Genomic DNA, 14,434 nt, shown 5'->3' with positions numbered 1-14,434 from the left:
ACAATATTGTTGAACTGTAGGATGAACAGTTGCTACCCAACGGTGACGATAATAGATTCTCAAAGGAGTAGCTTCTGTCCTCCCTTCTGCAACTTGTGGATGAAGATATTCTCGAATATAGATATCCGCAGCACTGCACAACACATTAAAAATAACTATTGTAGTAATGATAACACATACAAGAAAGTATGGATGAAAACTATACATTAATAATTTCATTTAAAGCACATTGAAAACGTTCATTAAAAAAGAAAAAAATTCAAAAGCTAGATTAAATATGCAGTGAAATCATATTACAACATGCTTTACGGGACCATAAATTTTATTCAATGTGAAGAGAACTTCCCTGTGATGGAATTCAAGTTAAACCAGGACTGAAATTTATTTTGATGAAACTGATACTTCCTTGTAACAGGATTTCACTGTAGAAGCAATATTTTTCTATGACATCACTGAAAAATATTTCCACACAACAAAAGAATAGAAAAACGTATATCGAACATTCAGACAGAATGGATATATGCACATAGAAAAAAAAGAATGCAACGGAAATAGCAAAATATTTAAAACAAATAATGCTAAAAAATATAATAACGTAGACTTATGCTTTTCCAGCAGGAATCTTTTCTTGAAAATGATGACAGACTACAACTTGCTTCGTTAATATTAAGTACTAGAGGACCCGACAGACGTTGTTCTGTTCAAACTTTGTAAATTGAAAAGTTAAAAAAATTCAATAAACTATCAAATGTTTGAACCATTCTGTTGAAAAAAATTTCAGTGACTAAAAGTACTTCTTTTGACTGAAGGAAACAACCCCATTGTTTGCTTTTGCCACTATCAGCAAGGTCATGGCCGAAGTACATTAGCCCTTGGTCTTTGGCGTCCACAAATTTGGCGACAATTGGGAAAATTGCTAAGACTCCTAATTATCAAACTCTTCCCGCAATTTCTACATCGTCTGGGGGAATTATCATAACGTAGATTGTAAAATATGCAGAATTGGCGAAAACATTTCCCCACTGCTTAAATTCCGTGGCGCCAAGTTTGTGGACCGATTACATAATCAAAATGTATTTAACAATTCAACTTACCTATTTGAGTGTGTGCATACAAGCACTCTGGACAAAGGATCGTTTAAAATCATTTTAACAGCTTGGGCCAGAGTAAATGTTTTTCCAGTTCCAAAAGGTCCAATGATCAACACTGGTGGAAGTCTGAGATTTAAAGGAGTAATTATTGCTTCAACAGCCTCTTTTTGTTTTGGATTCAACCAAGGCTCTAAGTCCAAATTTCCACTGTTGAAGACAATTTCAGTATCATAAAAATTGTTTATATATATATGGTAATAAATATAAAAAACATACGTATCTATGTACAATACTTTTCATTATTATGTCATAACACAAATTCAAATACTAAAAAAGCTAAAAAAAGAAAAATTTTTAAAATGTATAATGTAACAAGTTCAATACATGAACATGCAATTGTAAAGAGGAAAAAGCAAATAACAGTTAAGATTTTCACAAAACTTGATTGTACAATGTACAACAATTGTTGTACAACAAAAACCTTAAATAATAACTTACAATGTATCACAGCTAGTTCTGCACACTTTAAATCTATAGATCAACACAGTAGGGAAAAGGTCGATTTTTTATAACTTATTTATTAATGAGTAAAATAGTGAATATAAATATTTCACTTGTATTTAACTTTTGCTTTAAATACAATCAATACATAAATTATATACAGTGGAATCTCTCTATTCTGAACCTCAAGGGGCCGAACATGTTCAGATTATGGAGGTGTTCATTATAGAGGGAGACTGGGATAATGCATATTCATTCGCCGGGACTATCAAAGTGTGTTCAGAATATTGGGATGTTCACATTAGAGAGTGTTCAGATAGAGGAAGTCAACTGTATAACTTGAGTTAAAATTAAAAGTAATGGATTAAAATCTGGCAGATCTTATCTCATTGCTTTGATATTTAATATGAGTTTTCACATATTATCTATAAAATCAACACATACATCAACAATGATTATACATTAAAAATTCAAGGCCAAATACCTATTAGAATTCCACATGTTAGGAATAGTGTCTATATCAGGAAACACTAAAGAAGGAGGATGGAGTCTATCAACAGCAAAATGCATTTCACAAAGAGGTAAGCGATTTAATTGAAATTGTACCTTAAAATACAAAAGCAATAAATTAAAAACATATTACATGTCTAGCTATAACAGACAAATTATAGTTTTGAGACTAAAGAACTGCAGTTAAAATGGAACAAACCTCTGCTGTAAACTCCCGATCTGCTTTAAGCTTTAACTCTTCACAGCATCTTTTAGAAAGACGAATGTATATTGCAGTTTTACCTTTATCTTCAATTACAGCTTCATAAACCTTTAAATAGGAATTAATTAGTAAGTAAGAAAAATCTATTTAAATAACATTTAACACTTTGAGGTCTATGCCTGAGCATCACTTGGGTTGCCGTTTTTGATGAAGTTAACTAAGTCCGAGAGTCTCTCAGGGTCCAATATTTACCATTAGATATAAGAATACGAGTTATATATGTTTCTAGCCTAATTAAAAATTATCTATGAACCATTTACTTTCAGAAAAAAAATAAAGATAGCATGGGCACCCATATGCAAAATTGTAAGGGGGATAGACACAATTTAAAAAAACAGTAGATTTAATGAATTGCATCATTTAAAATCAGCTTTTTGCATATCATTAACTATCTGCACCCACAACAAAAACTTATGTTTGATTAAAATGTGCAATGTTAATTGCACAGGTTGTGTTTAATTGCTAAACTGATTTCAATTTTAAAAACAAGAATTGAGGCAGTGAGAAGCACAGGGATGTAAATGGCCAAATTAAAGACTTGGAGATAACCAGTACAAATGATAGATGAACCTCTCCTCTGTCTTGGGGCAAGAGATAGTACTAGTAGGGCTGGTAGGTGAAGCTATACAGCATGATTTAGAAAAAATTTTCAATGACCTTATTTTTAAACACAGTTTGCTCAGAACTTGAAAATGTCTACTTTCATCCATTTACTTCTCACAGCCTTCATGTTTTTCATTAATCAGACCCAAAATTTAAAAAATCTCAGGAAATTATTTGTGGCATTGCTGGGGTTTGTGTTTGTCAACAAGTTCATAAAAGTTTGGCTCCAGTTTGGTGAAATACATCCGTGAACCATCCAACCATCCTCCACAAACCCCTTGTTTCCATACTTGCTCTTCCAATTAAATTTATAACAAAAACTCTTTTTGGCACAAGTAAGCTGTCATGGGCAGTTCTCAAAAGGTGGGAGTAAACATAGACCTCACTTTGAAGCTTTAACACCATTCACCTAATTTTCATTTTAATTAACTCAAAAGTTTTTGAGTTAAATTATAATACTGTATAGAGACAAGAATTGACATAAATTATGGAAAAAATGCTCTTCATATACCTTTTAAAAAATATTTCCTTGCTAAAAGGCACAATTTTGGACATTCAAAACGTTAACTGAGCAAATGTACCATCAAAAAAAAAAAAAAAAAAATATTTTTTAATTATTTCCATAAGTTTCAAAAAATCTAAGGGTATGAATCTCAAACCGAATAATTTTTTGATAATATTTTCCACAAATTACAAAAGTAGACATATTATTTATTTTGTAAACGATTTTAGAAAAAAAGGAAGTTGGAAGTTTGATGCACGTCCATAAGTTACGATCTGGACAATGCTATTATTTGAGAACTAAATATATGATTTATATGTTTTAAAGGTATTATTCGATCCTCAAAATCAATTTTTAATTATTTTAAAGTGTTTTCACATGTTTTTATGCAGTGTCATTCAAGCAAAATCATTTTTCTTAAACCTATATGTGAGATGTCCAAATTGTGTTACAATCTAGACGCAGATAATCCTGTCCATTTATTCATTATTATAAATGACCTTCTGTCTTGTAACCTTAATAAAAAAGGCTATTATAATGTTAATTTCTTTAATCTATTGGTATTTTTTACAATTAATACGTTATGCATTGAACATTATATAAATAACAGTAGAAACACAAGTTTTAATTAGAACGAACACATTTAAGTAAACAAAACGGAGGCAGCTCATAACTCATCAACATTTCAAACATGATTATCTGTCATTTTGCTGATACTTCGGATAAAATGTTTTCAAATTACGACAACAAATCGATATCTAAACAGCAATTATTTAATAAATAATTCTTCAGATCTCTAATATTTAGATATTTCTCTCGTTGCACAAAAATCGCCACAAAACTCCCGATTGGCGACAACTCACAGCGTACGATAAGCAAAGGGTTACCAGCAGGGAATTCCAGTTTTCGCCAACAGTGTCGGTTTTGGCGACTTTATTACCTGCGCTGGCAAAATGGATGGGTTTTTTTTCGGATTCAACAAAACCAAAACAAAATTTTATTATTTAAAGACTAGTAAATAAAGACAGTCAAGTACTTCATAAACTCTCTATTTTTCATAGCAGAATTTAAAAATAGGTAAAATTTTTATTGAAAAAGTTTAAAAACTGTGAAACTTACATTATGATGATGTCCAAAATCTGTTACCTAGAGACCGATCATTAAGTTCACTATTTATTAATTTTTATAAGTACCTGCTGTCTTTTTATGTTTGTATATGACGTTCTAAGTGTACATACTATGCAATAAAAACAAAATTGATGTCTAATTTGAAAAATTTAAAAATTGCTCAGAATTAACTTTTTGTTCCCACCTTTTGAGAACTCCCCTTATAAACTCCAGCAATGTCTACTGGTTCTTTTGCGTCATCTTCCCATTATAGCTGAGAACTTAATTAACAAATTATAGCAATCCTTTGGTTTCAATGTAAGGATACACGACACTAAACATTTGTAATAATAAAATTCTAACATCATCAATATCATTTTAAATACCTTTTGATAGTTAACTAATCCCTAAGGTTTTCCTATACTTCCAAGGGTATGCATACCACAGGTTGAGGATCGATTAGTATTGTTAACCAAATACTCCTGTGCTAAACACAAAAGTCACATCTGCACTTTTTATCAAAATTGAGTTACAGTCAACAGGTGGTGGTTCCTTGTCACATATACCGCCTAAATACTGTTTTATGGTCATTTGTCAAAAGGAAATATATTTTTAAAAATTCTGAAAAAGTTGCATCCAAATCAAACACATGGAGACGCATAACTTTAAATAAGAATTTCTGATTTTTAACTCAGCTGCAGATAAAACTTTTTAGCATAGCACAGCAGAATGCAATCAAACTGAAGATATTTCACATTATTTTAAAAGATAAATAAATTGCAAATGTATTGCATAGTAATGTCCCACAACTAATTTTCAAAATAATTTTACAAAGTCAAATATCAAGCTTGAATAATCTTAAAATTTTCCAATTACCTTCCTTTGCTCTTCTCCTTTTGTTTTAACAGGAGCCAATAGCACAGTATTGCAGTTTGTAAGTACAAGTCTCCCGGACGAGGAATCTTCAGATAATACAGAAGACAATTGCATATTGGCAAACAATTCACCATTATGAGCATATTTAGCAGTCACTGCTGAATTTGGAGTAAGTAGATAACAACTGGTCACATTAAGAAGTGCTTTGACATTATATCTGTAAAAGAAAACAAATATTAAAATATACAAAAAATCCTTCACTGATCTAAAGTAATTTTACTTTGACTTCACCTTACTTTAAAATTTTTTAAATGCACACAAATATACTGTCAAGATTACTAAGATTTTTATCTTTTGAAATTGGAAGATTTGATCATAGCATTTATATAAAATGCAACTTGTTTCATACTGAGAGGGAACTTAACAAGTCTTTTATTGAGTGTTTTTGGTTCTTAGTAGTGATGCAACATCGATGAAAGAACATCGCCATTTCAAAACATCAATGCTCAAATATTTATGATAACAATCGAATACTTTTTTATTTTTATAACTATTTATTGATCCACAAATTTGCTTTAGTATTCAAACATACTAAATCTCTGAAACTAAACAATTTCTGCTTTAAAACAAAGCCCCCCCCCCCCTTTCTTTTTAAATGCTAGTGATAAATTAGAGGAACTTAGCACCTTTGTAAAAATAAGGATTATGCAAAAGGACATTTAGGATTGTACGCGTTCTCTATGAGGAGGGGAAAAAAAAGGTTGAATTTCTTTCCAGACAATAGACAAAATATTTTTCACATTAATCTTTTAAATTAAAGCTACAATTAGCATTGGGAGAGAGCAATGTGTCAAATTAACTATTTCATATAAGAGAAAAATACAGTAGTGCCCCATTATAGCAAGACAAATGAGCCAAATAAAAATTTCATTATAGACATAATTTTGTTATAAAAATCTAAATACACAGTAAAACATGAAGGAGAACAGAAGCTCTTATACTATAGCCATAATGCCTCTATCTACGGTTTCGCTATAAGCAGAGGCGGATGTATAAACAACAGAGAAATAGACTTAAAATCGGAGGAACAAGTTTTTGGGTTAATTAGAAAACCTTTGTATTACAAGTGCAAGGCTTACAACTACCAAAAGTAGTCGGCATTGGGGGAAGATAACAAATATGAAAAGTTTTTTGAATTTCTTATACTCCGAAACTCACAACTTTTGTTACACCACCAGGGGTCTGATATTTGAGGATATTTGAGTCCGTTAATGGACCCTTCACAAAAGTCCGATCAACCAAAACGGACCTTTCACAAAATCCCGATCAACCAAAACGGACCCTTCACAATTCTGATTAACAAGAATCGATCTTTCACAAATTGTTTATTTAAAGAGCAAATCTGAAAGCAAAATAACGCATATTAAACCGATAATTTTTGGAATCTTTTTTTAAAGTCAAATTAAAGGGATCAGCTTAAACAAAATCTGCTAATTTTGCAAAGAAAAAAAATCAGCACTCTTGTGATGCTCCTGCAAGCGATAAATTGCTACTGCGAAATAAAAACATAAAATGCTTGTTGTTTGTTTCTTGGAAAGATATTAACAACAGAAAATAAGTTTGGTTTTAAATGATTTTGTTTGTTTTATCACAGCTAATTAGCAGCGGTGTTGTTGTAAACTTTTCTGGCGTTGGCAAGCAATTTTCTCCCCACTCATGATTTAATAAACAATAATAATAATATATATCAGCGAAATGAACTTAGAGCTGCAAAGGGATAGTAAGGGTGGGGAGGGGGGGGAGAAATATGATCACTTCAGATAGCATGAACTTAGAACTGCAAAGGGATAGTAAGGGTGCGGGGAAAATATGATCCCTTCAGATAGCGTTTGGCGTTAAACCTTTATAATGACTTGATTAGAAAATATCCTCATCATTTTACCAGCTTGTCAATATTTGCCTTTTTATGGTGCAGTGCTATGTTTAACTGTTATTTTGGAAGAAAATTATATGGGTTTGATTTTTCGATTCTAAGAGGGATGATTAACTTTAAATAAACTGTTTTACTTGCCGTTTTTTTCTTTAGATGTCTGTATTTTGAAAAATACAATCTTTTAACATCCGATACAAGAATCATTTTTTGTTCTTTTTCCAAGCTAACTTCGCTTTATTAGGATGCAAATAAATGAAAAGTCTCTATTTTTGTTAGAACACTCATTTCAAGTTTTTAAAGCAAAATTCCATTTTTTTTCTTTTTTTATGAGTCAAAAATTAAAATGCTGAATCGATGGTTTATTTTATTTATTTGTTTGTTTTTATTATTATTATTTTTTTTTTTTTTGCTTCAACTGTGTCCACAGATATTAATGATATATTTATCATAGGACTCTAAAATGCTATTTTAAAATAATTTTATCAAAAATATTTCTTTTACAAGCCGTTTTTATACTTTTGATGGCTTCACTTTTAGAATAGCCATCTCTTTGCAACTACTATGGGTTTCCGATTTTTTGAATTTTCAATATTTAGTACGCTTTGTTAAGAGGTAAACAAATAAAATCTCTTTTCATTTTTATTAAAATCACGGAATTTAAAAGTTTTAAACAAAATTCTGTGCTTTTTAAGAGTGTCTTGAGTCAAAAAGTTAAATGTCCTTGTCTGATTTTTTTTTTACAATTATTTTAAATGATGTGCAGAAATGTTTCTAGTATAATTTAACATAATGTAGAATGGTAGATAAATATAGCCCCCCCACCCCCCGCCAAATACTAGAAAAACATCCCAGAATGAGATACCCAACATAGAAGAGGAAAACACTCAACTTTAAGCTTACATGATGCAGTTTGTGCCCTTTCTAAATTCTTAAATTTTGTTTTAACAAAAAAATTTTTTTTTTTTTTTTTTTTTTACAAAATTAATTGACTTTTCACAAAATTATTTGATTTTTCACAAAAAACGGACCCTGTGAAAAATCTTGGACAGACCCCTGACCACAATAAGCAATACTTACCTAGATAACAATTCATATTGAGCCATTTCTTCAATATAGAGCAGTTCATGCTGTCGAGCACAATAATTATTCTTGGTGATAGTTGGTTCCATTACAGACTGTGTCACAGTGAATTTATTGCCATTGGGAGCAGGATAGCATGTCAGAAGACATTCTTCCCGCTCTCCTAATGAATAAGGTCGATTTTCAAATGGAACAACAGTTACATCATTGCTACTCCAACGCTCAGTAAAAGATACAGCCGTATCTCTTGCTTGTTGAAGTTTTTCCATATCTGAAGAAGAAACCACATCGACACACAGTTTTTGAACTAATACTGGCTCAAAACCAAAATCAAATACTATAGCTTGCCTGAAGGTGCCATAGATTGAAGTCAGGAAACGAACCTGGGAAAAAAATAAGAAAAAATGTAACCAAAATAAGACAAATAGCAGATATATAATGAATCATTTTTAAAAAAAAATCAAATTACAGCTCTTTTTTAAAAACACAATCAAGCAGAGTTTATATTTGGATATTTCATTCAACTAATTTGATGCAGAGTTGCTAACCTCACAAAGTCAAAAATCAAACTTGAATCAAAAGAAATTAAACAGAAAAATCAAAAGAAAAAAAAAGAGAAATTATTTGATTTTTTTTTTAAATTGACTTTTTAAAATTGGAAAATAAAATTTTCTTTTTTAAAAAAATAGTATACCAAATGTAACTAAGGATTAACAGAGAATCCTTAAACTGAATGTTTTACAAGTTTCTTAAGCAAGAATGCCGCTTTTAATTGGCTTTTATTTTGTGTTCTCCATTTATTTCGTTTGTATCCATTAGTTTTTCGGCACTCATCACGCATGCAATTGAACTCCAAAATGATATAAAGTCAGAAGTCTCATTAAACTATGTTCTCCGTTCCTTAATTGAAATGAGTTAACGGTACTTCAAATCAGGGTTGGCAAGGTTTTGGATACTAGGGTAAAAACCACAGTAAAAACCCTGGCTTTTACCGTCCTGTCCAAAACCCTTGCGTCCAAAACTGTCAAAAACTATATTTTTAGAAAAATTGTATTCTGTGAGAAAACATCAAAAACAGAATAAAATATATGAAAGTAATGGTTTATATTAAACATTTATTCAATGGAGAACATTCAACTTATTTATGCAGCTGATTTTAATCTTGAATTACATAGAAGTTAAGTTCTTGATTAAAATTTTTATTTGCATGCATTAGTTTATTATTATTATTATTAATATATATTTTGATAAATAGTAACCAAATTTCCCAATGTTTTTGCATGTGTGCAAAGGAAAGCAGGCTCGGCAAAGTTTTTACCATCCTGTCCACAACCCTTGTGTCCGAAAGAGTCCAAAACTATTTTTTGAGGAACTATATTTTATGAGAAACTATCAAAAACCGAACAAAATGTGTCAAAATTATTTATTTTTTTGACTATTTAATGTATTTATTCAATGTGAACATTCAAGTATAAATATATATGTAACTTATTTATGCAGCTGATTTTAATTCAAGTTGCATAGAAATTAAATTCTTCATTAAAAATTTCAATTTGTATGCAGAAGGGTTTTCTTTTCCCAAAAAACCAAATTTTTTGACATTTATGCATGTGTGCAAAGCAAAAGAAAGTGTTCAGAATATAGTTCAATAATTGAATCAAATGCAATAAATTACAATTTTTTGTAGTTACAGAATGTATTATATTAAAAATATGAACCAAAAAAAGAATAGCCACAAGTTTTATAATATAAATGTTTAATGATCAATTTCTTGTTCTTTAATCTATAATTTAAAAAATAATTTTCGTTAAAACACCATGTAAAACTTATTTGCAAAACCCATTAAAATTTTTTTAAACCTAAATATTGCACATTTAATAATATTCCATACATAATTTAAGTTATAAATGGAACTGAAATTAGTTGTCTTGGTAGTGTTGTGAATTTCCTCTCATAACTTTACCAACTGATACATATGGAAGTTTTTATGAAATAGTTATTGGCAATTTTTTAAAATAAAGTATTACTTAAATGAAAATTTGAGAAAAATATTATGAAATACTCATTAATTAAACCTGAGTAATGTCTATATTTATGCATTACAAATATTGCAGAAAATAAAAATTGATTAGATTACGCCCCTTTAGCTTTAGCAACGTTTTGTACACTTTTAAACAGTAAAAACTACCTGTACTGTCCTAAACCAGTTTTGTACAGTCAAAGCCCAACTCTGCTTCAATGATTGTTTACATAAATGGGCAGTTCTCAAAAGGTGGGAGCAAACACAGCCCTAAACTTTGAAGCTTTAACACCAAATAACTTTTATTTTAATTCATTCAAATATTTTTGAATAAAATTATGATACTGTGTAGAGACAAGAATTGACATAAATTATGGTAAAAATGTTTTTCAACTAACCTTTGAAAAATGTTTTCTTTGCTAAAAGGCACAATTTTGGACATTCAAAACGTTAACTGAGCAAATGTACCACCAAAAAAAAAAATTTTTTTTTTTTTAAATTATTTCCATATGTTTCAAAAAAAATTAAGGGTATGAATCTCAAATCAAATAATTTTTGATAATATTTTCCACAAATTAGAAAAAAGTAAAGACATATTATTTATTTTGGAAACTATTTTAGAAAAAAAGGAAGTTGGAAGTTTGATTATGTCCAAAAGTTACGATTTGGACAGTGCAATTATTTGAGAACTAAGTGTATGATTTATATGTTTTAAAGGTATTTTTCAAACCTCAAAATCAATTTTTAATTATTTTAAAGTGTTTTGATATGCTTTTATGCAGTATCTTTGAAGTAAAATCATTTTTCTTAAACATACATGTGAAATTGCGTTAAATTGCCAAATTGCGTTACGATCTAGACGCCGATACTTCTGTCCATTTATTCATTGTTAAATTGAAAGCTGGAGGGGTTTTTTTTTCAGTTGTTTTGCTTTCAGAAGAATTTATTGAACTTAAAAGTGATGAAATTACTGTTTTTGAAAATGAAGGTTTGGGAAAGGTTCTAATTTTCAGATGTGAAATTTTGTGAAGTGGCAGCTTTTACAATATAGAATTTTGTGAAGGGGCTGCAAAGCGGGCCCAACTTGCATCTGAAATGACCCTTGATTTAATACCTGTTAAGAGATTTTCACAACTTGATTTTTTATCCCACCAAAAGGTTTCCCATTAATCCCCTTTTATGCAATTAAATATTGATTATTACACATTCTTGATAAAATGAAATCAACAGTTTTGCCATAGAGTGACATGCATAAACTAAAGCAAGCTATAATATAAAACAGTTTACTTACAACTTTTCATGGGGAGGGGGGGGGAACTTACTTTGCAAGTATATTGATCATATTTATATTCATTGTTGTCTGCATTACTCCATTCCTGGCAGTGTGGTCCTAAATTATATTCTTTTATACCAGAAACTCTGCCAGATCTCAGCAACGAAATCCTAAAATGGTTTCTGTGTGTTTCATACAGCAAGGCAACGTGCTTCAATGTTGCCTAAAATAGAAAAATATGAAAGCTTTTCTAAGTCACTAAGTATCTAATTTTGTTGCACAATAAACATTTCTTCACATAACACTGAGGGATTTTTAAGAACATGTAAGGCAGACCAAGATAATATAGACAAACACACGAATGCTGTTCACAGAAAGTCAACTAAGTTTGTCAAAAATATTTTTAAGATTTTTTTTTTTTTTTGATGAGCAACAAATGTTGATCTCCAGTTTTGAAATACTCCAACTAATAGTATTTCAAAAAGAGTAAATATAATTCAAAAAACATTCTGGTTGCATAGTACTACTACTCACTTTCAACTTTACATTTTTTTCTGTTGGCTGCAGTATAAGACTCTGGAGAAATATTGCGTTTTTGTCAGAACATTTTTAAGCACTCATTTGAGTTTGCAGAAAGTTTTAAATTTTATCTTGGTCTGATGCAACAACCACATTAAAGAGAGAGAGAGAGAACCAGGGTACATTTGAATACTGAAAAGCACTTTTTTCACAAGCCTGGCTCGCAAAATATTTAAACTTCATATATTATAGTCAAATTTTGATTCTATTAATAGTAAATTCACAAAATACTCAAAATGCAAAATCACTGATAGCTTTATTTTTGTGAAAAAAATATATATACAGTCAATTCCTGATAACTCAAAGTCCGATATCTCAAATATTACTATAACTCAATGATTTTATCAAGTCCTGATCCCTTTGTCTTTTATTCCATGCTAATTATGCTCACTATCTCGAAGTTAATTTCCTTTAACTCAAAGTTTTTTCAAAGATGACTTGAAATTTATTTTGAAAGAACGGAAAAAAAAATATATATATATAATTCAAGTGACGATAGGAGAAATATTCAACTTTACTAGCAATTCCTGCACAATATGCCTCTAAAGCAAGGAGAACACCTGTTGAGCCAATGTACGATAAAGGAGTTAAACGTGCAGAAATGAGTATAGCTTGTTTTCTTTTGTTTACTGTACTGTTTACACTTAGACATGTTGCTGGACTACAAATCCGTTTGTAACCTGTTAAGTAGCCAAGTCAACTTATTGTACCTTTATTTAAAGGCTGACCTAAGTTAAGATGTGTTCTCCTTCATTCTTTAGCTCGATCATTTGCTGATAATTTTTGAGAGGGAGAGAGACAGATTTTACTTTAGATGTCTCAGATAAAGCTGGAAACCATGGATTTAGAAAGTTAAATAAATCTTATTTATAACATTGAAAGGAATCCAACAATCAAAAAGAAAGATAATGCATTGAAATATGGCTCCAAATACTCTGTCAACGGTATTAAAAGAGAAGCTTCAAAAGCGGTATGAATCCATGAACCTGAATTTGAAACGAATGGAGATGTGCACCTTTCATGAAGTAGAATCAGCTATATTCAAGTGGTTCAAGTAGTATCGAATTCAAGACCATGCCATTCATATAAGTAGATGTTTGCTGCATGAGAAAGCAACTAATTTTGCTATATTTACTGAACATAGAAAATTTCAAAATTTCCACGCCAGTTCTGGATGGCTGGAGAAGTTCAAGACCAGACACAACTTTGTCTCTTCAGAATTCTTCACGGAGAAACTGTGCATATTGAGCTTAAAAAATTTAAGTTCTGTAATTTTGTCTGTTATATGTACATATTAATTAAAATATTGGATGGTTTTTAATATTAAAATGTCGAAAACCAAAACTAGAGGTAAGTTGAACTTCCAATAAGTCAAAGTTTTTCGTCGGTCCCTTTAGTTTCGAGTTATCGAGAATTGACTGTATGTATGTACTCTTTATACTTCTTATAGTCAAGTGGTGCATAGTGCATGCATTCCATGTTTTTCCTTTAAAATATTGCAAGTATTTTGATTGCTAATAAAATTCGCAATCACAAACTTTTCAGGCAATATGTAAGGCATATTGAATCTCTATGGGGCTTTAAATCCGCACAAGGCTAAGAGAGTTTTTTTTTATTGTTTTTAGTTTGTTCCAAAAGCGTTCAATTTCATTCTAAAGCTGTTTATTACAATTATATTCTGCCTTTTAGTATTTGTGTGTCCACGAGCGTAACTATGGGGTCTAGGGCCCTGGCGAACTAAAGAAGAAACCCCCCATTCCAGGGTCACCAACATGGAAAGTCACCAGAGGTCATTGTGACCTCCAAAAAAATTTTTTTGGGAACATTTTGATTAATTTATTCAAGAAATAGGAGGCAACGTTGTAATTTTTTTCCTTATTTTCTTTTTTAGAAATGTTTTCAATGATGCCCAATGTTCCTTCTAAGTTGATTTTATGTACAAGTGTATATATAAATACCCCCTCTAAATCTTTTTTTTTTTTTTTTTTTGCAATTTTTTTAAATTTTTTATTTTTTTAAAGCATTTTTCAAATCCTATAACTAAAAAAAACTATTTTTTTTTTATAAATTAGTCAAAATGCCGCCTCCCTGGCTGCT

The 14,434-nt window shown here is 30.3% G+C and overlaps 1 protein-coding gene across 1 annotated transcript in view; it reads right to left on the bottom strand.

Moving 5' to 3' along the window:
• Positions 1–1,094: 1,094 nt before the first annotated feature.
• LOC129233437 (probable helicase with zinc finger domain) overlaps positions 1,095–14,434 on the bottom strand; it is a gene marked incomplete at its 3' end in the record, with an annotated part of 28,868 nt that continues 15,528 nt past the window's right edge. Inside the window, exons 4-9 of the mRNA XM_054867465.1 lie at positions 11,808–11,981; positions 8,463–8,848; positions 5,453–5,669; positions 2,302–2,412; positions 2,077–2,198; positions 1,095–1,298 (exon numbers count right to left, since the gene is read on the bottom strand). Of these exons, the coding sequence (XP_054723440.1) occupies positions 1,095–1,298; positions 2,077–2,198; positions 2,302–2,412; positions 5,453–5,669; positions 8,463–8,848; positions 11,808–11,981 (1,214 nt within the window). The remainder of the gene's footprint in view (positions 1,299–2,076; positions 2,199–2,301; positions 2,413–5,452; positions 5,670–8,462; positions 8,849–11,807; positions 11,982–14,434) is intronic.

The sequence above is a fragment of the Uloborus diversus genome, unplaced genomic scaffold, assembly GCF_026930045.1.
Source record: "Uloborus diversus isolate 005 unplaced genomic scaffold, Udiv.v.3.1 scaffold_412, whole genome shotgun sequence".
NCBI lineage: Eukaryota > Metazoa > Arthropoda > Arachnida > Araneae > Uloboridae > Uloborus > Uloborus diversus.
Note: the sequence above shows the minus strand (reverse complement) of the source record. Positions and strands in the feature narration are given on the sequence as shown.